General features: G+C 45.0%; 2 protein-coding genes across 2 annotated transcripts; both read left to right on the top strand.

Moving 5' to 3' along the window:
• The first annotated feature begins 419 nt into the window (after positions 1–419).
• On the top strand, positions 420–5,750 carry LOC136461935 (DNA excision repair protein CSB-like). Its single transcript, XM_066461325.1, has 7 exons — positions 420–777; positions 875–1,074; positions 1,200–1,760; positions 1,848–2,250; positions 2,564–4,026; positions 4,383–4,817; positions 4,907–5,750. Exons 2-7 carry the CDS (start codon positions 982–984, stop codon positions 5,579–5,581), a joined length of 3,630 nt encoding a protein of 1,209 aa, XP_066317422.1. The 5' UTR covers positions 420–777; positions 875–981; the 3' UTR covers positions 5,582–5,750.
• A 1,233-nt stretch (positions 5,751–6,983) lies between these two features.
• Positions 6,984–7,438, top strand: LOC136460406 (uncharacterized acetyltransferase At3g50280-like). The gene is made up of 2 exons (XM_066460114.1): positions 6,984–7,133; positions 7,214–7,438. The coding sequence occupies exons 1-2, from the start codon at positions 6,984–6,986 to the stop codon at positions 7,436–7,438; spliced, it is 375 nt and encodes a 124-aa protein (XP_066316211.1).
• The last annotated feature ends 16,089 nt before the right edge of the window (positions 7,439–23,527 follow it).

The raw sequence follows: 23,527 nt of genomic DNA, 5'->3' as shown, positions 1-23,527 counted from the left end.
GGGCGTGAGCGAGCGGCGGCAAATGGGGTGCACGGCAGCAGCGAGGGGAGTGCGTGTCCACGTGGGCAGTCGCAAAGCACTTCCACGGGAGAGGAGAGAGAGGAAAGGATAAAAATGTTTTTTTTAATAAATTTATGGGCGGAGGGAGTGGTAAGGTAAAAACGTAAATAATGCATCTGCCAAAGTGTCCGAGGATTTGCGAGTGTAAGAAGATAAGACGCGTAGCGTCACCGGTGTCGCATTTGTAGGCGGATCGATGGCTAGAAAATATCCTAGCCGCGGCTTTTGACCGCACCAGTTCACCACCACGACACCACCCGCGCACGGCGCAGGACCCGCGCAAACCCAACCCAAAGGCGGTGGCCGCGCCGCGTCGGTTCCAGCGCGATACGACCGATACAACAACTAACTCCGCCTCCCCCCTCCCCCCTCCCCCCTCCCGGTCCCGTCCCGGCTCCCTCGGCCCCCGGTTTGTGTGCTGCGGCTGCGGGCACTTCGCCTTCGTCTGTTCGTCCCCGAGGGCTGAGACGGGGAAGAAACCCCGTACTCTATCGCGCTCGCCCCGCAGAGGGAGGGGGAGGGGAGGGGACGGGAGGGGTGGGTTCGGATTCGAAGGGGGGAACGGACGGACTGGAGGGAGGCATCTGGAATTCTCATCCCCCATCTCCGCCGCGGCCTCCTTCTCCAGCACGCGAGGCCGCCGGTACCCCGCCGTGGAGTCCCTCCCCCATCTGCCGGCCGACTCGGATTAGATTGGATTGGATTGGATTGCTGTTGGTGAGTAATCCACCCACCCATCCGTCGGCCCTCGCTTTGTTGCTGGTGCATATCTTCTGACGAATTCGACTGGATTCCTTGTCTGCTCCGTATTCAGATCCCAAAAGCCTGGGGCCTGGTGCTACAAGGCCGCTACTTCCCTTTGCCCCACTGCTACGCGCGCGCGCGCGGGAGCCTTGTGCCCCGTCGTCTCCGGGAGACGCCATGGACGAAGAGGACGACGACCAGCGCCTGCTACACAGCCTCGGCGTCACGTCCGCCAACATCGAGGACATCGAGAAGAAAATCCTCTCGCAGGCAAAACCCAGTGCCTTTTCCCTCCTCCTCGCGCGTTCCATTCCTCTCTCGCATCTCACCACCACAGCTTTGAGTAATCCCCCACCCACAATCTGCTCAGGTTGCCGTCCCGTATTGTTGTGCAGGTCCAAACTGAACCCAAGCGCGACGATGAGCCAGGAGCAGCCGTCGATGACCCCAGCAGGAGCAATGTTGCGCCTGAGTCTGATGCGCAGGCCAAGCTGCACCAGAAGCTGCGCTCGGTGCAACTCGAGATCAACACCGTAGCTTCCACCATTAAAAGAGCTAAGAACGCAGCTGGTAAGAAGGTCGACAGCTCGGACAGCGCTGATGGACAAGATAAAAAGAAGCAGAAGCAAGCCGATCGCACTGCTCAGGACGAACCTCATGGAGGAGCCCTCCAGCAGGCGCTCGCCACCGAGCGCCTTAAAAGCCTCAAGAAAGCTAAAGCTCAGATTCAGAAAGAGATATCGCAGTCGGACCCCAACCCGTCTAGCTCAGACAACCGGAAAGATAAAATGCTGGCCATGCTGGTTGAAGACGAGCCGAGGCGTAAGAAGAAGTCGCTACTGCCGGCTCGAGGACCTAAGAAGATGTCGGCTCCTAGACTGAAAACCATGAGTTATAATGACGATGAAGACTTTGACGCAGTGCTTGATGGGGCTTCTGCAGGATTTATGGAAACAGTGAGCTACTACTCCTTGGGGCTTCTTATTTCTTGTCTCATTTGCTATATTTCAGTGCTTTCTGATGCTATTCTCTATATGGCGTAGGAAAGGGAAGAACTAATCAGGAAGGGCTTACTGACACCATTTCACAAGTTGAAGGGCTTTGAGAAGCGTGTCGAGCTGCCTGGACCTTCTCATAGGCAAAATGATCCCTCCGAACAAGCTGAAGAAACAATTGAAGCTTCCAGGATTGCTAGAGTCGCTCAGTCAATGCAGCAGATTGCACAAAGTCGCCCAACGACCAAATTGCTTGATCCAGAATCTTTACCTAGGCTGGACGCACCTACTGCTCCATTTCAAAGGCTTGGAAGACCTCTAAAGCGTCCTGTATCTCCTAGTTCAGAAGAACAGGAAAGGAAGAGACAAAGGAATAAGACCAAGAGGCCCTTGCCTGACAAGAAATGGAGGAAAGCCAATTCAAGGAAGGAATCACTATTGGAAACTGACGGTATGTCGAGTTTGGTTTACAGTTTCTAAGACTGTAAGCTCTGCTATTATTCTGTTTCTATATGCATATATCAAATGCCGATGTAATCCTTTTTGCTGCGTTTTCTTGTTATAAGTCCCTATGGAAATACTCATCGCTCCACACCTTGGCGGCCTCTTGCTATTATTCACCGAAACACAAAATAACCACCAGGAAGGAAAAAAAAACTTTGACAATAAACCCTAAATGACTATCTCCCCATACCCATCCTCGTTGTTCCTATGACCCAACAAAATAGAACACAACTCCTAATGAATTATTTGTGTACTCACAGATGAGGATGTTGGGGACTTCGTGGCATCAGTTTCTGAGGAAGATGATCAAGCAGCAGAAGGTTTTGATGGGTTATCTCCTGTTATCCTTGAAGGTGGTTTGAGAATTCCTGGCACAATTTATGAACAGCTATTTGATTACCAAAAAGTGGGAGTGCAGTGGTTGTGGGAGTTACACTGTCAAAGGGCTGGTGGAATTATTGGAGATGAAATGGGCCTAGGAAAAACTGTGCAAGTCTTATCATTTCTTGGTTCTTTGCATAACAGCAGCATGTACAAGCCCAGCATCGTTATTTGTCCTGTAACACTTCTGCAACAGTGGCAAAGGGAGGCCAGTAGGTGGTATCCAAAGTTCAAGGTGGAGATCTTACATGATTCTGCAAATGGTTCAAGTAAAAAGAGCAAGGCATATAGTGATTCTGACAGCGAAGGTTCTTGGGATAGTGATCAGGAAGAGGTTAGACGTGCAAAGCCTGCAAAGAAGTGGGATGACTTGATTTCACGGGTTGTAAATTCAGGATCAGGTTTGCTTTTAACCACATATGAGCAGCTAAGAATCTTAGGGGAGAAGTTGCTTCATATAGAATGGGGATATGCTGTATTGGATGAGGGTCATCGTATAAGGAACCCCAATGCTGAGATAACGCTGGTGTGCAAGCAACTGCAGACTGTGCACAGGATAATCATGACAGGTGCACCTATTCAGAATAAACTTTCTGAGCTCTGGTCTCTTTTCGATTTCGTGTTCCCTGGAAAACTAGGTGTGCTGCCTGTATTTGAGACTGAATTTTCTGTGCCAATTACTGTTGGTGGTTATGCTAATGCGACACCATTGCAAGTGTCAACAGCATACAGATGCGCTGTTGTTCTGCGTGATCTTATCATGCCATACCTTCTTAGACGGATGAAAGCTGATGTCAATGCACAGCTCCCCAAGAAAACAGAGCATGTCCTTTTCTGTAGTTTAACTCCAGAGCAGCGTTCTACTTATCGTGCTTTTCTTGCTAGTTCAGAGGTGGAACAGATATTTGATGGCAATAGAAATTCACTGTATGGTATAGATGTCCTAAGGAAGATATGCAATCATCCTGATCTACTTGAGAGAGAACATGCTGCTCAGAATCCTGACTATGGGAATCCTGAAAGAAGTGGAAAGATGAAAGTAGTAGAGCAAGTTCTCAAAGTCTGGAAGGACCAAGGCCACCGAGTTCTTCTGTTCACTCAAACTCAACAAATGCTTGACATTTTAGAGAACTTCTTGACGGCCTGTGGCTACCAATACCGAAGAATGGATGGACTAACACCTGCAAAACAAAGGATGGCACTAATGGATGAGTTCAATAACACAGATGAAATCTTTGTTTTCATTCTGACCACAAAAGTTGGTGGATTGGGTACAAACTTGACTGGTGCAAACAGGATTATTATTTATGATCCGGACTGGAACCCTTCAACAGACATGCAGGTGCAGTTTATTATGAGTATTTTGTGTCTAGCTATTTTGTATTTTTTTTTATAAGTGTGTACGTATTAGCCTTTAACTTTTTTTGTGTACATGCATTAGTGTGACTATCAATACAATTGTTGTACCGGACCTTAAAAAAGGCTGACATGAAAAACTGGATGCCAGTTGAGTGATGACTTGAGAGATGAATAATTTTGAATCATTATCTGCTTATAAACTTACAAGCATAATCTCCTGTTTATTATGTCCTAACTCCTAAGCTATGTGCACACTTTCAGTATTCTTTCATAAAGTGCTCTGCAAGCTTGCATCAATATCTGATCAGAACTTACCTGATTAAACTTTTTGTGATGTAGGCCAGAGAACGTGCATGGCGAATTGGGCAAACTAGAGATGTAACGGTTTACAGACTGATCACACGTGGGACGATAGAGGAGAAAGTCTATCACCGACAGATATACAAGCATTTCCTTACTAACAAAGTACTGAAAAACCCTCAGCAGAAGAGATTCTTTAAAGCCAGAGACATGAAGGATTTATTCATATTACAAGACGACGAAGGGAACGGTTCAACTGAAACATCAAATATTTTCAGCCAGTTGTCTGAAGATGTGAATATTGGGGTTCCAAATGATGGTCAACAAGATCAGGCTCATATTGCTTCGGCTTTGCCAAGCACCAGTGAAGCTGAACCATCTAATGGAGGGGAAGGGAGAGTGGACGTTAACTCTGACCAAGCAGATGAAGAATCGAACATTTTGAAGAGTCTTTTTGATGCTCAAGGCATTCATGTAAGCAGTATCTTCTCATCCCTAACAAAACTTCTTTGTGCAATGCTTCAATTTTCTGAGTTAACATCCTGTTTTCTGAACTCTGTCAGAGTGCTATCAATCATGATGCCATAATGGACGCTAATGATGACCAGAAAGTGCGCTTGGAAGCAGAAGCTTCACAGGTGGCACAAAGGGCAGCTGAAGCTTTACGTCAATCACGGATGCTCAGAAGCTGTGACAGTTTTGCTGTTCCCACATGGACCGGAAGATCTGGTGCTGCTGGGGCACCCTCCTCTGTTCGCAGGAAGTTTGGGTCCACAGTTAACAGCCAGTTGACCCATTCCTCACAGTCATCAGAAACTTCCAGCAGCAGGAGTCAAAGTCTTTCAGTGGGTGCTCTGAATGGCAAGGCACTGTCATCTGCTGAACTTCTGGCTAAGATTCGTGGAACCCGAGAGGGAGCTGCTTCAGATGCCTTGGAGCATCAGCTCAACGCAGGATCAGCTTCCAATCATGTATCAAGTCCATCTGGGAACGGCGGCCGCATATCTAACTCTTCTAACAGAAGCATGATCGTGCAACCAGAAGTCCTGATCCGCCAGTTGTGCACCTTCATACAGCATAGTGGTGGGTTTGCCAGCTCCACGAGCATAACGGAACACTTCAAAAGCCGGATTCAGTCCAAGGATATGCTTCTCTTCAAGAACCTGCTGAAGGAGATAGCAACTTTGCAAAGAGGCGCGGGTGGTTCTATGTGGGTGCTGAAACCTGATTACACGTGATTTTTAACTGTAGTTCACAGGAGCGAAATTTTGGTCTAGGAGTTGTTTTTGATAGGGATTTTGGTTTTCGGAAATTTGATAGGGTGATCTTTTTTGGTGGCTTACTGAGTGATTCTTTTTGTAAGGAAGGACTTGACACGAAGAAATCTTAGGAGATGTGTTGTGAATACAAGAATAGGATGTCTTGGGATATCCCAACATGCTATGCTCTTCTTCCAGTCTAAAAAGTCTTGGAGAAAGGCTAGCGGATTTTACAGGCCACAAGGGTTAGCCTGGTGCTGAAGTTTTTCAACAGCTTCTTCTTACCTCTGGATTAGTTGGCCAGTAATTGTTTCCATCAGAAATATTGTGCTTGTTTAGCGGAATGTGGTATTTTGCTATGTATAGGATCGGTTAGACTTGTTGAATCCAGGGCCAGGGCCTAATTATTTGTGCAGTACTGTCCAACAGAATAGACAGAGCAATCTGGCTGGTCCCTGCAGCCAAGCAATAGCCAAACCGGCTACCTGGAGAGCCAAATCTGGATGGTCCCTGTAGCAAAGCAATAGCCAACCCGGCTACCTGGAGAGCTAAATTTGTCTGGTCGGAGGGTTTCACCGATCCAACATTCCATGAGCACAGCTAGGGCCAATGGTCATTTAAAGTTGCTTTGCTTCAAAACATCATTCTTTTTCTACCACTTTCATAATCAAAAGTTACTACATTAAGCTCCTAGAATCACGTATATTTTTCTGCTAATAGGATGAATAACAGAGAACCCCATACATTTGGTTCCTACAGGAAAATTTTAGTGCATGTCCCATCAGATGTTTGGACACATGCATGAAGTATTAAATATAGACGAAAAAAATAACTAATTGCATAGATTGTGGCTAATTTGCGAGACGAATTTTTTAAGCCTAATTAGTCCATGATTTGACAATGCGGTGCTACAGTAAATATGTGCTAATGACGGATTAATTAGGCTTAATAAATTCGTCTTCATCTATGTAATTAGTTTTATAATTAACTCATATTTAGTTCTTTTAAATATCATCCGAATATCCGATGTGGTCCATGGAACCAAACACTTGAGGCTCAGTATATTATGCATGGCTGATGGTAACGATGCCGCCTGTCCACACAGGCTTCAAGGATGAGATTCATTGCTGGAGCTTGGCCTAAATGATTTAACTTTTTTTTTTCTTTCTCTCCTGAGGGAAAACACTGAGTAGTAATCTTCAGCTGGGTTTGAGCTTGTAAGGCTGTTGTGTTCGCCCGCGATGCAAGGTTCCACAGGGAATGGCTTCGGCCGCGTCCAGGTGATCTCCCGCCGAGTCGTCCGCGGCTCCGCGCCGAGCCGCCGCCGCCGCCACCTTTTACGCTGGAGGAAATCCACCTGACGCCGTGGGATCGTCTCGCCATGCTCACCCTCAACTACATCCAGGACGGCGTCCTTTTACCCAAGCCCGAGTGCGTGCACAGCCACCAGCCGGCCGTCGTCGTCGACGACCGCCTCGCGTCAGCGTTCGCCCCCGCCCTGGGCCGCTTCTACCCGTTCGCCGGCCGCCTGGTCCGCCTCAGTGAGCGTGGCGCCGCCGACGGCGGCTCCACCTCCACCGCCACCGTGTCGCGCTGTGGTGCACTGGCGAGGGCGCCGAGTTTGTCCACGCGGCGGCACCCGGCGTCACGGCCCGGGCGCCGCTGTGCATTCCGCGCGAGCTGGTGTCGTCGCTGTTCCCGCTCAACGGGCTGTTCTGCGTCGACGCCGCCTCGTCGGAGCCGGACGCGGACGGCGGCTCCCGGCAGGCGGCGCCGCTGCTGGCTGCGCAGGTTACCGAGCTCGCGGACGCCCTGTTCGTCGCCGCAGCATGGTGAAGAGCAAAGAAAGATCGAGAAGAATATGAAACAAGCTCGATGTTGTTGAGACGGAAACATTGACTATTTGGATGAAGAACAATATGATGACCATGATGTTCCGCAAGACTCCATTTTTAGGATGTCATTCCAAATTAAAAGACTTTTTGATATTTCTAGATCCATAACTTTTACTATATATCTAGATATAATACGTAGCAAAAACTATAAATCTATAAATATCAAAATATCTTATAATTTAAGACGGAATGAGTACTTTTTTAGCTCCTATTCAAATTATATTTGGCCATCTGGCACGGACACTATGGGCAGGCCTAGGCACGGCACGAAGAAGCACGACCTAGGCACGGTCCAGCCCCGTGGCAGTGCTGTGCCTGGGCCGCAGGTTCGGCTCGTAGTGCCGGTACGGGCATGACACGAATTTTGGGCCGGCACGATGTGGCTCGATAGTTTGTAGCCATTGGATGATTTTAGGGATTTCCAGCCGATGGATTGGAGTATATAATCACCCCCACAAACCCTAACTCCTAATTTCCCTGTACACTCCCGTCCCCACGGCCTCCTCCCAAATTTCCTCTCGTCCTCCTCCTTCTCGTAGCCTCCTCCCCATGTCTAATTTCTCTGTCGTGTGCCCAGACTCTCCACCATTGCTGCCCACGGTGCCTCCCCCTCCTGTCCCACGACGTCACGATGACCTCACCGCGGGGGAGCTAGAGAGCGGTGAAAGGATCAAGATGCCTGGGCTAATTCTAAATTTTCTTGCAATAAGTAAATCATACGGTTAGCCCAATTAACCGCTTGTGCCTAGAAAAGTGTTTCTATCAATCTAACGCACAAAGGACTTACAACCTATATTCCAAACTTACTCTAGCATGGCAATTCTATGAATGTAAAAACAAGTATTGAATTGCTTAAAGTAAATGCTCAAAGTAAATAGGGAGAGAGAGGAACGCGGCGATGTTTTGCCGAGGTATCGGAGAGTCGCCACTTCCCACTAGTCCTCGTTGGAGCACCCGCGCAAGGGTGTAGCTCCCCCTTGATCCGCGCAAGGATCAAGTGCTCTCTACGGGTTGATTCTTCGACACTCTGTCGTGGTGAATCACCTAAAACCGCTCACAACATGAGTTGGGTCACCCACAAGCTCCGCCGGATGATCACCAAGCTCCCAATCACCACCAAGCCGTCTAGGTGATGGCGATCACCAAGAGTAACAAGCACGAACTCTCACTTGACCACTCAAAGCCTAATGAGAACGGTGGATGCACACTTTGCTACTCTTGATTCACTAATGAGGCTACTCTTTTGGATTCTCGAATCTCAATCACCTCACTAGGACCTTGCTCTTCTTGGCACTCATAAACGTATTTCTCAGCTATTGGAATGAGCAAAAGTGACTCTACACACGAGTGAAGCTTCTATTTATAAGGTAGCCTGAAAAACGAACCGTTATGAGCCTCTGTGGGGTGACTGGACGCTCTGGTTAGTTCAACCCGCACACCAGTGTTTAAGTGTTGACCGGACGCTGGCAGGGTCTGATCACCACTGACCGGACACGTCCGGTCACATTAAACCCTCACTGGATGCTTACTATACTCGACCGGACGCTGGATCCTCAGGGTCCGATCAGTATTGACTGGACGTGTCCGGTCGCAGATTCACTCTTCTGGAACTTTACTGGAGTCGACCGGACACTGGTCCTCAGCATCCGGTCACATCGAACGCAATCACCTTGGTCAAATGAACTGACCGGACCCTGTGGCCAACGTCTGGTCGCACTGGAGCCAGCGTCCGGTCAGCATTTGACCCTCCATTCACTTCCAACTCTCGAACATATGTGAATGAAGTTTGCTTCATAGGATTATAGGGCTGTTGTGGAGCTACCTAGTGCTAGTTTTAACAAGTGTGCACTACACCTAACTCACTAGACTCATCTAGGTCAAGCTACCCGTCCATACCCCCCTTAATAGTATGGCCAAAGGAAAAACAAAGTCCTAAACTACTCTAAGTGCCTCTCCAACTTCAATCGACACTTAAAACTAGTCATCCTTAACCTTGTCGTTCATCCTTTGAAAACCAAAATGATTTCCATCGTAGGGGCATGACCACCTTGATTGCCCAATTGATCTCCATTACCATGACCTAACTTAATTACCTCTGCAAAACACATGTTAGTCATAATAATCTTATATTGTCATTAATTACCAAAACCCAACGAAGGGCCTAGATGCTTTCAATCTCCCTCTTTTTGGTGATTGATGACAATACCACCTCGAGTATGTGAAAGAGTGAGGTTTTTGACATGCTTGGTTCATATAAGCTTTTGTCAATAAGAACAAAAGAGTTAGGCAAGCTTATATGACCCAAGCTAACAGGATGTACTCAAAAAATGTGAAATAAGCTTGAGTATAAGTAATAAAGCTCATTTGCATCGGACTATAAACATGAAAGCAAAGCAAATGAGCACAACACAAGTGATATGACATATCAATGAATTCAAAGTAGAGAGCACACATGTCATATATCACAATCACGTAGATATCACTATCACATAGATATAATAGTATGCATGATAGTAAACACACGAATACATAAAAGTAATAGTGTATCACACAAATAAAAACTCCAAATGTATATAGTAGACTAATAGCTAACTAGGCTCCCCCTGAGTCTACATACTTGAACCCTCTCCTCCTTTGGCGTCAAACACCAAAACCTAAGGGTCGGTCGGTGGGGCTGCAGCGGATGAGCCGGGCGCTGAGGTACGAGGAGCAAGCTAAAACTGGGCGCCATCATCATCTGACCCTGAGCTCTATACTGACTGACCCTCTGTGGCTGGAAGTGTCTCTGAAGCGGTCTAGGTCTGAGCTAGGGTAGGTGCTGCCTATGATGCTGCTGGTATATCTGTCGTAGGATCTAAAGATGCGATAGAAGAAGGGAGCCTCTGAGTAGTCACGGCAACAGGAGCTGCTATAGAGGGACCTGGGGCATACATATGTGGCGGTGTAGGCATCCCTGTCAACTCGCTGAAAGATGCTCTAAGACTCCTAAAGACTGATGTGTCAGGTACAAATAGCGAGGGTGACTGATCTGGTGTGAAGCCCATATGATATGGTGTGAACTATGGGGCTACCACTGGCGAGGATAACCACTGGGACACCTATACTGTGGGAGAAGCAAACTGAGCTAGAGGCTATCCCTGACTCTGAAGCCCACTGGGCTATACTGCTGGAGTCATCGTAGTGGTGGTAGACTGAGTAAGCTAGGGTGAAGGCTATGACTGTGGAGCCTGAAAGCTCTAGTTTGGTTTTGGTTAATTGATGAAACCCTAAGTGCTAACCTAGTTTATCAAGATGATTATGAGATAGGTAGCACTACTCCAAGTGATAAAGCAATAGTGAAGATCATGACAATGGTGATGGCATGGTGATGGTCAAATGCTTAAACTTGGAAAAGAAGAAAGAGAAAAATAAAATGCTCAAGGCAAAGGTATAAAATATAGGAGCCATTTTATTTTAGTGATCAAGACACTTAGTGAGTGTGATCACATTTAGGATAGATAGCCGTACTATTAAGAGGAGTGAAACTCATATCAAAATGCGGTTATCAAAGTGCCACTAGATGCTCTAATTCATTGTATATGCATTTAGGATCTAGTGAAGTACTAACACCCTTGAAAATGTTTGTGAAAATATGCTAACACATGTGCACAAGGTGTTACACTTGGTGGTTAGCACATTTAAGCAAGGGTGAAAAAGACAGAGGTGATGCCAGCGTCGATCAAGTGACCAGATGCTGGATCCGAATGCACCGGACGCTGACTGCCTGCGTCTGGTCGCACAGACCTGGTGGTACAGTAGCTAGGGTATACCACCAGATGCTGGGCTGTGTCCGATCGAGGTGGACCGGACGCGTCCGGTCAAGGAAAAATGGATTTGGACCCTTATTGTACTCAATTGGACGCTGAGGCTCCAGCGTCTGGTCAGTAATATCGGAGCGTCCGATCGGCACTTAGCCGTTGTGATCTGACGGTTTAGTTTTAACTTAGAGTGACATGTGGCATAAATTAGTGGACCGGATGCTGAGTCTAGGGTCCGGTCAGTATGACCGGAGCATCCGGTCAGAGCGCGTTTTGCCCAATGAAGGGGTACAACGGCTCTATTTCGTGGGGGCTTCTATTTAAGCCCCATGGCCGGCTCAAGCTCACCCTCTTGCACATTTTCATTGAAATAGCAACCTTGTGAGCTTAGCCAAAGTCCTCCCACTCATCTCCATCATTGATTCATCATCTTTATGAGATTAGGAGAGAATCTAAGTGCATTGCTTGAGTGATTGCATCTAGAGGCACTTGGTATTCATGTTGCGCTGTAGATTTTGCTTGTTACTCTTGGTGGTTGCCACCACCTAGATGGCTCGGTGCAGCGGTGGAGGATCGGCATGAGTTGGTGATTGTTTGTGGCCGTCTCCAGTGATTGTGAGGGGAGTTGTATCTTCCCTAGTAGAGCGCCGAAAGTTAACTCTAGTAAATTGCTCATGTCATTGAGTTACCTCACTTATGGGTCGGTTCTTATGGTGTCCTATCATGTGGATGAGGTTTGTGAAACACCTCTTAGCCACCGAACCACCAAGTGTTGGTCGATACAACGGGGATGTAGCGTGTTGGCAAGCACGTGAACCTCGGGAGAAAATCGATTGTCTCTTGTCTTTAGAATTCTCCCGGTGATTGGCTATATATTCATCTTATGATTGGTTCATCCCCTACACGTCGGTATAATCACCCTACTCACTTATTTATATTCTTGCAAACTAGTTGATACAAGCTCTTTAGTGTAATTAGAATTGAGAGCTTGCTTTATTATTTACATTCATCTAGTTGAGCTCTTTAGAGTAGGAAGGTTGAGAGCTCTTAGTGAGTATTTACATAGTAAGTTTGTGTGCCTAAGTAATCATTGCAACTAGAATTGTTGGATAGGTGGCTTGCAACCCTTATAGAGGTAGAGCAAGTTTGCATTACGCTATTTGTCATACTAATCAAATTGCTCTAGTTGATTTGTAGATTTTTAAATAGGCTATTCACCCCCCTCTAGCCATATTAGGACCTTTCAAGTGGTATCAGAGCTGTGGTCACCATTTGATTGAAGGCTTAACAACCTCGGTGTCAAATTATGGCTCAAGTTGTGTTCAACCATGTGGGGGGGGGGGTAAACCACCGTTCTTTGATGGCACATGCTATAATTATTGGAAGAGAAAGATGAGGATGTATCTTGGTTCAATTAATGATCGAGTATGGGAAGTGACCGAAAATGACTATGCTATCATTGATCCCGATGATCCAACCAACCAAGATAAGATCAACAAGCAATGCAATACAATGGCTCTCAACACCATATACAATGCCATTGATTCCAAGGTGTTTGAGCAAATCAAGGATTGTGAAAGAGCAAATGAGGTGTGGAAGAGATTAGAGGAAACATATGAGGGCACACCGGCGGTGAAGAGTGCCAAGTTGTACATCCTCAAGGATAAGTTGACAAGTTTCAAGATGAAAGATGATGAGAGCATTCCGGAGATATTCCATCAGCTACAAGTAATTGTCAATGACTTGAAGGCTTTGGGAGAAAAGATCAAGGATGATGATGTCTCCCATCGATTCTTGATGTGCTTACCTCCAAGATTTGAGATATTGAGATTGCTCATCATAAGAGGAGGATTGAAAGATATTACCCCTAACCAAGTACTAGGTGATGTCATGACACAAGAGACATACCATGTGGAAAGGGAGGGGGATGACAAGGATGATAAGAAGGAAGAAGAAGACAAGAAGAAGAAAAGCATAGCATTCAAGGCTAGCTCATCATCATCAAAGAACAAGGGCAAGTCCAAGAAAGAATTAAGTGATGATGATGATCTTAGTGATATTGATGATGAAGCTATGGCTCTCTTTGTGCACAAGATGGGAAAATTCATAAAAAAGAAGGGCTATGGTACAAGAAAGAGAAGAGATCACACCAAGAAGAAAGAGTATGTGAGAAGATGCTATAATTATAAAAGCCCCGATCATGTAGTAGCAAATTATCCATACAATAGTGACAATGATGAGGATGAGAAGAAGAAGCATAAGGAAGATAAGAAAGAAAAGAAGGAGAAGAAGGAGAAGAGAATGACCTTCCAAAAGAAGAAGAAGGGTGGAGGCTATGTGGTCATATGGGATAGTGATGGCTCTTCGAATGATGATAGCTCTAGTGATGATGACAAAAAACATCTCAAGAGAGCATTAGCAAGCATCGCCATCAACAAGAAGCTATCCATCTTTGACACTCCATCGACATGCCTCATGGCAAAGCCTACCAAGGTAAAATATGATGAGAGTGATGATGAATGTGAAAGTGATTCTTGTAGGGGTGATGATGACGATGATGAGGAGTACACCAAGGAGGAGCTCTTGGACATGTGTAAGCAAGTGCACGCTTACAATGAAATGAAGAGAAAGGAGTGCAAAGAATTACGCAAGAAACTAAAATCTCTTGAGCAATCCTTTGATGAGCTCAATGCCACTCATGAGAGGCTAATGGAAGCCCATGAGAAGCTTGGCAAAACTCACTCTAAGCTTAAAAAGGCTCCTCTCTCATTGAGCAAGTCAAAGTGGAGGAAGCCAAGAAGGAGTAAGTGATCATAACATATGATGTGGGACTAACATGTGATCTTATTGATGAATCTTTTCATGAACCCATTATTGTTGCTCCTACTAACACTTCTTGTAGCACTACTACTTCCACTTCACCCTTGAGTGATGGTCTCACTTGTGATGCCTCACTTATGGTGGAAAATGAAACCCTCAAGAAGGAGGTGAATGAGCTCACTTATGCCTTAGGCAATGCCTATGGTGGAGAAGCCCACTTGCTAAAGTGCTTGGGTAGCCAAAGATTTTCTCTCAACAAAGAGGGATTAGGCTATACCCCCAAGATAGGCAAGGCAACCTTTGTCACTCCCAAAGCTAGCTTTGTGAAGGGCAATGGTCAGTTTTGCAATAGATGCAAGCAAGTTGGACATATAGAGTAAAATTTCAAGACTAACAAGAACAAGCTACCTAATGTATCCTCAATCAAATTTGATTCTTGTTACATGCTTTATAAGGGTGCCAATGGTGTGAAGGCTAAGTTCATTGGTACACCAATTGTGGGCCCAAAGAAGAAGACCATTTGGGTACCAAAGTCCTTGGTGACTAACCTACAAGGACCTAAGCAAGTTTAGGTACCTAAAAAGAATTGATATTCTTTTGTGGGTAAATTATAAAGCTGGAGGAAGGCATTGGCTGCTTGATAGTGGGTGCACACAACACATGACCGGTGATCCAAGAATGTTCAATTCAATCAATGAAAGCAAGAGCAATGGGATTGATAGTATCACATTTGGTGACAATGGCAAAGGCAAGGTCAAAGGGCTTGGTAAGATTACAATATCCAATGATTTGAGCATTTCCAATGTGCTACTAGTAGAGAGCTTGAACTTCAACCTATTGTCGATAGCTTAATTGTGTGATCTTGGTTTCAAGTGCATATTTGGTGTGGATGATGTAGAGATCATAAGTGTAGATGGCTCTAACTTGATATTTAAAGGATTTAGATATGAGAATCTATACTTAGTTGATTTCAATGCTAGAGAAGCTCAATTGTCAACATATTTGATCACTAAGTCTAGCATGGGTTAGTTATGGTATAGAAGGCTTGGTCATGTTGGAATGAAACAATTGAACAAATTAATTAAGCATGACTTAGTTAGAGGCTTGAAAGATGTCACTTTTGAGAAAGATAAGCTATGTAGTGCATGTCAAGCCGGAAAGCAAGTTGGTAACACACATCCTAAGAAGAGTATGATGAGCACATCTAAGGCATTTGAGTTGATGCACATGGACTTATTTGGACCAACCACATACACTAGCATTGGTGGAAACAAATATGGATTTGTGATTGTGGATGATTTCACTAGATACATATGGATGTTCTTTCTTGGTGACAAGAGTGATGTGTTTGCAACATTCAAATCATTTGTCAAGGGCATTCACAATGAGTTTGAAACAACCATCAAGAAAGTTAGAAGTGACAATGGTAGTGAATTCAAGAATACTAGAATTGATGAGTTGTGTGATGAATTTAGAATTAGACATCAATTCTCGGCCAAGTATGCTCCTCAATCAAATGGGCCAGTTGAAAGAAAGAATAGAATCTTGATTGATATGGCAAGATCAATGTTGAGTGAGTACAATGTGAGTCGTTCATTTTGGGCCGAAGCAATCAACACGGCTTGCTATTATAGCAACCGACTCTATTGTCACCCCATGATGGAAAAGACACCTTATGAGCTATTGAATGGAAGAAAGCCCAACATAGCATACTTTCGGGTCTTTGGTTGTAAATGCTATATATTAAAGAAAGGCAATAGATTGAGCAAGTTTGAAAAGAAATGTGATGAAGGTTTCTTGCTTGGTTACTCCACTACTAGCAAGGCTTATAGAGTTTGGAATTTGGCTAGTGGTATTCTTGAGGAGGTTCATGATGTGAAATTTGATGAAACAAATGGTTCCCAAGAGGAAGATGAGAATCTAGATGATGTAAGAGGCACTCAATTGGTTAATGCAATGAAGAACATGGACATTGATGAGTTAAGGCCTAGAGAGGTGATTGATGTTGAAGATGACAAGAATCAAGTGCTCTCTAACTCAAATGTGCAAGCTAGTGGTTCTCATGATCAAATCTAAGCAAGCACTAGTGATGGCAATATGCAAGATCAACAAATGGCTAGTTCATCATCTCAACCAAGTGATCAATCAAATGCTAGCAATCAAGTGCAAGTGCTTCAACCAACCAATATTGCAAGAGATCATCCATTAGACACTATAATTGATGATATTTCAAGAGATGTGCAAACAAGATCAAGATTGGCCTCACTTTGCGAGCATTTCTTATTTGTGTCATCCATTGAGCCTAAGAAGATAGATGAAGCTTTGAGGGATGTTGATTGGATCAATGCTATGCATGAAGGGCTAAACAACTTCACAAGAAACCAAGTATGGGATTTAGTTGAGAGACCTAAGGATCATAATGCGATTGGAACCAAGTGGGTCTTTTGGAACAAGCAAGATCAAGATGGGATAGTAATAAGGAACAAAGTAAGATTGGTGGCTCAAGGTTACACTCAAGTTGAAGGTCTTGACTTTGGAGAAACATATGCCTCGGTTGCAAGATTGGAAGCAATTAGGATCTTGCTAGCTTATGCTTGTGCCCACAATATCAAGTTATATCAAATGGATATGAAAAGTGCATTTCTCAATGGGTATATAAATGAGCTTGTGTATGTTAAGCAACCTTCCAGTTTTAAAGATGAGAAGAAACCCAACCATGTCTACAAGTTGAGAAAGGCTTTGTATAGATTGAAACAAGCACCTAGAGCATGGTATGAGAGATTGAGGTATTTCCTACTCTCTAAGGGATTCAAGATGGAAAAGGTTGACACCACTCTCTTCACCAAGAAACTTGGGAATGACTTGTTTGTAATGCAAATCTATGTAGATGATATCATCTTTGGGTCAACAAATCAAGAATTTTGTGAGGAGTTTGGTAAGATGATGGCAAGTGAGTTTGAGATGTCCATGATTAGAGAGCTTAGTTACTTCCTTGGTCTTCAAATTAAGCAAATAAAGAATGGCACATTTGTAAGTCAAGGCAAGTATATCAAGGACATGCTCAAGAAGTTTGGAATGGATGATAGTAAAGCTATTAGTACACCAATGGGGACAAGTGGAAGCTTGGATAGTGATACTAGTGGCAATATGGTGGATCAAAAGATGTATCGGTCTATGATTAGAAGCCTACTCTATGTGACCGCATCAAGGCCGGATGTGATGTTTAGTGTATGCATGTGTGCTAGATTTCAAACCTCACCAAGAGAAATTCATTTGAAGGCAACTAAGAGAATATTGAGGTACTTGAAGCATACACAGCATGTTGGATTATGGTATCCCAAAGGAGAAAGATTTGAGTTGATTGGATATTCGGACTCCGATTATGTAGGATGCAAAGTTGAGAGAAAGAGCATATCGGGCACATGTCAACTATTAGGAAGATCACTTGTATCTTGGTCATCAAAGAAGCAAAATAGTATAGCACTTTCAACCGCCAAAGTGGAGTACATTTCGGCTGGTAGTTGTTGTGCTCAATTACTTTGGATGAAGGCTACTTTGAATGACTTTGGAATCAAGTTCAAGCAAGTGCCATTGCTATGTGACAATGAAAGTGTCGTAAAGCTCACCAACAATCTGGTTCAACACTCAAAAACGAAGCATATAGATGTTCGTCATCACTTCATAAGAGATCACCAACAAAAAGGGGATATTTGCATAGAGAGTGTGGGCACCGAAGATCAACTTGCCGACATATCACCAAGCCACTTGATGAGAAGAGGTTTTGCAAGCTAAGGAATGAATTGAACATACTTGACTTCTCCAATATGTGTTGATGCACCCCCATTATATGACATGCCTCTCCTTCGAGCAATCCAAGGTAAAAGTTGATTGGCATGGCATACATCCTTGTTAAGGACATGATTAGTGCATCTAGACATATTTCACATTTGAATATGCTCATTCATAAAAATCAATGAATTGGATGCTTGAATGGTACCACTATTGCTTGTATGTTTGAAATGATCTAGTGGTAGCATATGACATGTTTATGGGCTTGCAAACCTAGTGTTTAATTTAGAAAATGAGCTATAAGTGTTTAACTCAACATGGTACAAGATAACCCTTATTTGGAGATGTGAAGAAGCTTGTCCTTAGATCAAACCAAGTTAAATATCTTTTGCACGTAATCTAGATTGAACCAAATTGGGAAAATGATCCTCATTTCACATGGTCTCACCCCAACATATCTATAATTTGAGGCCACCTTTTGTGCAAATTGTTGACATTAATAATCCTACCCTATCTATACTTTAAGCCTTTGTGGTCATTGATAACAAAGGGGGAGAGATAATATATGACAAAAGAAGGGGGATCAATTAAAATTTTGAGCATTCAAATAGGAGGGATCAATTAAAATTTTGAGCCTACAAATAGGGAGAGCAAGCTCATAAACTTGTATGGTGCATTTGAATGTGCATTACATATGTTTGCTTGCATGGCATAAGTTTTTATTTTCAAATATCCATGCTTGTGTGGTGTATGCTAGTTGTAGGTTTGAATGTTGAAATGAAAAACTAGCATGCATAGGCTAAGTAACTAGACTTATGTTCATTCTATGGAAACTAGACCCTTGCATGTAATGTTGATCTCACGGGTATTCTAGTTCTTGTATATGTCTAGTTACTAATGATGCTAAGGATGGTATATTGGTACACTCCGATTGGTATCACGCTTCAAAGGTCCATCTCTTATACCTTAGCATCATTTGGTAGAAATTGACTCCTATATTTCCTATCTAATCATGTGTGTAAAGCTTCAATCCAAACTCTTAGCACATATGTAGGGGGAGCAATTGCTATCATATGGAGTTCATGAAACTTGTCTATATCTTTTACACATGGTAAATATGCTTGGGCAAGCAACGTGGATTCAAATGTATTTTAATTCATATCTTTGTATAAGGGTTGTCATCAATTACCAAAAAGGCGGAGATTGAAAGCTCTAGTTTGGTTTTGGTTAATTGATGAAACCCTAAGTGCTAACCTAGTTTATTAAGATAATTATGAGATAGGTAGCACTACTCTAAGTGATGAAGCAATGGTGAAGATCATGACAATGGTGATGGCATGGTGATGGTCAAATGCTTAAACTTGGAAAAGAAGAAAGAGAAAAACAAAAGGCTCAAGGCAAAGATATAAAATGTAGGAGCCATTTTGTTTTAGTGATCAAGACACTTAGTGAGTGTGATCACATTTAGGATAGATAGCCGTACTATTAAGAGGAGTGAAACTCGTATCGAAATGTGGTTATCAAAGTGCCACTAGATGCTCTAATTCATTGCATATGCATTTAGGATCTAGTGAAGTACTAACACCTTTGAAAATGTTTGTGAAAATATGCTAACATAAGTGCACAAGGTGTTACACTTGGTGGTTAGCACATTTGAGCAAGGGTGAAGAAGACAGAGGTGATGCCAGCATCGATCAAGTGACCGGAGGCTAGATCCGAATGCACCGGATGCTGAGTGCCTGCGTCCGATCGTGCTGACCTGGCGGTACAGTAGCTAGGGTATACCACCGGACGCTGGGCTGTGTCCGGTCGAGGTGGACCAAATGCGTCCGGTCGAGGAAAAACAGATTTGGACCCTTACTGTACTCGACCGGACGCTGAGGCTCCAGCATCCGGTCAGTAATACCGGAGCATCCGGTCGACACTTAGCCATTGTGATCTGACGGTTTAGTTTTAACTCAAAGTGACACGTGGCATAAATTAGTGGACCGGATGCTGAGTCCAGGGTCTAATCAGTATGACCGGAGCGTCTGGTCAGAGCGTGTTTTGCCCAATGAAGGGGTACAACGGCTCTATTTCGTGGGGGGCTTCTATTTAAGCCCCATGGCCGGCTCAAGCTCACCCTCTTGCACATTTTCATTGAAATAGCAACCTTGTGAGCTTAGCCAAAGTCCTTCCACTCATCTCCATCATTGATTCATCATCTTTGTGAGATTGGGAGAGAATCTAAGTGCATTGCTTGAGTGATTGCATCTAGAGGCACTTGGTATTCGTATTGCGCTACGGATTTCGCTTGTTACTCTTGGTGGTTGCCACCACCTAGATGGCTCGGTGCAGCGGTGGAGGATTGGCATGAGTTGGTGATTGTTCGTGGCCATCTCCGGTGATTGTGAGGGGAGTTGTACCTTCCCTAGCGAAGCGTCGAAAGATAACTCTAGTAAATTGCTCGTGTCATTGAGTTACCTCACTTGTGGGTCGGTTCTTGTAGTGTCCTATCGTGTAGATGAGGTTTGTGAAACACCTCTTAGCCGCCGAACCACCAAGTGTTGGTCAACACAACGGGGACGTAGCGTGTTGGCAAGCACGTAAACCTTGGAAGAAAATTGATTGTCTCTTGTCTTTGGTATTCTTCCGGTGATTGACTATATATTCATCTTATGATTGGTTCATCCCCTACACGTCGGTATAATCACCCTACTCACTTATTTACATTCTTGCAAACTAGTTGATACAAGCTCTTTAGTGTAATTAAAATTGAGAGCTTGCTTTATTATTTACATTCATCTAGTTGAGCTCTTTAGAGTAGCAAGGTTGAGAGCTCTGAGTGAGTATTTACATAGCAAGTTTGTGTGCCTAAGTAATCATTGCAACTAGAATTGTTGGATATGTGGCTTGCAACCCTTGTAGAGCTCGAGCAAGTTTGCATTATGCTATTTGTCATACTAATCAAATTGCTCTAGTTAATTTGTATGTTTTTAAATAGGCTATTCACCCCCCTCTAGCCATATTAGGACCTTTTAGAGCCCCAAGTGCTGTTACTACATGCCGCATAAATCCCATAAGCTGCTGCTACTTGAGTAACTGCTGCTGATGCATCTGCTGCTGCTGCTGCTAGAGGATCTACTGCTGTTGCTGGAACTCGTCCTGACGAGCCTGAAATTGTGTAAAGTTGGCAGCAGTCTCCTGTGCCTGTCGTGCATGATCCTGCTGCATCCGCTCAAGAATAGCAATCAAAGCAGGGACTATCTGTGGTGCAGGTGGAGTGAAGCTGGAACTGCTGGCCTCTACATCATGTCTGCATGGAGGCATCTAAGGAATAGGCAGGTAGTCATCATCCGAACTGTCACTAGACTCGCTCCTCTCCTCCTGAGCCTCAAGCTGCTCCTCCTCAGTAGCGGCTATGCCTCTAATAATCTCGTCCTGCTGAGCTATGGAATCTGGTACATCTGGACGATGGCGAGGCTGAGTGGGTGCCTGTGGTGTGCTATGCCTGATCCTCTATGCCATGTTGTAAGCTGGAAACTCTGTGGTGGCACCTCTGTACTCTGCAACCATCTCAGGAGTCCTAACATGCATAGCCTTGAGCATAAGGAATGTGATCCAATGTGCATATGGAAGCTGCCTGTGACCCTTGAGGCCCTCAGCTATCATGTCCTCTATCTCAGACAAAAGAAGATCTCAAATATCGAACACTGTCTACTGCATCAGGGCATTGAGGAGCCAAAGCTAGAGGCAAGTCAAGCCCTCTCTATATCCCATCCTAGGAAGTAGTGTCCTTCTGATGATAGCCTCTAGCACTTGAGCTGTAGGGGTAAGATCACTGGGGTTCCTCCTCGACCCCTCACCAAAGGGCTCCTTGAAGCAATGGCGCACAAGATCTGTAGGGGGCACCAAACCACCATGAGGAGCTTGGGAGGCTGTTGCTGTCCATAACATACCTCATGTAACCTAACAGGCTGCTCCTATAACCTCAGTATTTCCCTGGCCCTCTGACTCATCATCCTATAGTCTCTGCCTCTGAATGCAAAGTGAATATATCTATGGTGTGGGTCAATATAGAGAGAAGCATAAAACTGATGAACCCAGGATGGAACATATACTCTAGTCCATCTAATCAAATCTATCAGCCCCGACAGATATGCAAGGTAGAGGCAAATATGCTCTCCAACTACTGTGACTATAGCCTCAATGCTGCAAACCCGCTGAGATCTAAAAACTACTCCACTGTTCAGATATGCATTGTAGAAGTCTTCCTAGAGCGGTGTATAGAATCCCTCTAAAGCTCTCTCATCCCTCCTAGGTGGAAACCACACATCAAACTCAACAAAGCGAAGCTGCTGAACCTGCTTGGCTATGGCGGCCCTCAAGTCAAGGTGGGTCACTAGAGGCGGACCCTATGGATGAGGTGGTGGACGTGATCCCCTCCACTGTGTCGACGGCCTCGGTGACACTAGAACTCGGGTACAACCAGAGCGGTGTAGCAGTGGCTGGGGTGCCTGCTCGGTCTCCTCGGCCTGCTAGCCCTCCTCACCCTCCTGAGGCTGCTGTGACTGCTGTCCCTCCTGTGTCTCCTAAGCTGGCTGAGGCTCTGCTGGTGGGGGCTACTGCTGTGACTCCCCCTAAGGCTGAGGATCCACAACAGGAAGACGTCTTCCTGCCATCATCATAGTCCCAAGTGGACTACCATGAAGACACTCAATTCACTCAAGTCTACCCTATGCGTCTAGTGCCAGATAATCTGCAATGACAACTCCACTGCAGGCACCTCCTCTCTCAGCACGCTCTGTAGCCTCAGCAACTGCTGCTGCTCTCGATGTCTCTGCATCAGGGTACTTGTGCTTCTTTGATGCAGTCTTCTTCATCACCTTGCCTTTAGTTCCTGCAGGCAAGCGAGGCGAAGGCCTCCGATCATCATCTCTTGGACCACCACCAACGTTCTTGGTGCGAGCCATCTGATCTGACTAGAACCACTACCGCTGACAAGAGCAACTATCCACTAACACTTTCGAGGCTTGGCCTCGATCTGTACTCATGGGCTTGGCTCCGAGTTAACTGTCAACTGTCACTGACACCTCAATGGCACCGACTCGCTACACGATGGAGTAGAGGGATATACAAATAAATACGATATATCTAATAGATGCGAAACCCTGAGAGCAAGCAATTTAGGTACGGAATTGAAGCGACTGGTATTCTACCTGACGAACCGACGATCCAAGAAGAAAAGAGGCGACACACGAGGAACCACTAAAATCAGCTAGGGTTAGGGTTGTGATGAGTAGTGAATCGATGGCCCTATGAAATTGATGATGTGATGAATATCTAGATCATGGGCGAGTTGCAATGAGTATGCATGGGCATGAGCGGGGCCTTACCAGCACAGGTTTGGTAGTGGGCGAGGAAACACGGCGGTGCTTAGATAGAAACACGGTGAGCTTGGCAATGGCCCAGGCAGAGGACTTGCTACAATGGCGAGGGAGCTTAGTGATGCAAGCCACAGCAAGGGATCTACGTCGTAGGCAGACCTTCGGCATAGGTGCGGTGAGCACCAATGGCGGCGGTGTGGGCGCTGTGGTGGTGGCGTGGAAAGCGGCGTTGGCGCGGCGGCTCGAAAATGTGGCTTG

Source organism: Miscanthus floridulus, chromosome 6, assembly GCF_019320115.1.
Source record: "Miscanthus floridulus cultivar M001 chromosome 6, ASM1932011v1, whole genome shotgun sequence".
Taxonomy (NCBI): domain Eukaryota; kingdom Viridiplantae; phylum Streptophyta; class Magnoliopsida; order Poales; family Poaceae; genus Miscanthus; species Miscanthus floridulus.
Note: the sequence above shows the minus strand (reverse complement) of the source record. Positions and strands in the feature narration are given on the sequence as shown.

What these genes read in the sequence shown, in the direction of transcription:
- LOC136460406 (XM_066460114.1), top strand. Translation starts at nt 6,984, where the DNA reads ATGCTCACCCTCAACTACATCCAGGACGGCGTCCTTTTACCCAAGCCC. An exon ending in ACCCGTTCGCCGGCCGCCTG is followed by an intron (nt 7,134 to 7,213) that starts GTCCGCCTCAGT and finishes TGCACTGGCGAG; the next exon opens with GGCGCCGAGTTTGTCCACGC.
- LOC136461935 (XM_066461325.1), top strand. Translation starts at nt 982, where the DNA reads ATGGACGAAGAGGACGACGACCAGCGCCTGCTACACAGCCTCGGCGTC. An exon ending in ATCACTATTGGAAACTGACG is followed by an intron (nt 2,251 to 2,563) that starts GTATGTCGAGTT and finishes GTGTACTCACAG; the next exon opens with ATGAGGATGTTGGGGACTTC. An exon ending in TTGATGCTCAAGGCATTCAT is followed by an intron (nt 4,818 to 4,906) that starts GTAAGCAGTATC and finishes GAACTCTGTCAG; the next exon opens with AGTGCTATCAATCATGATGC.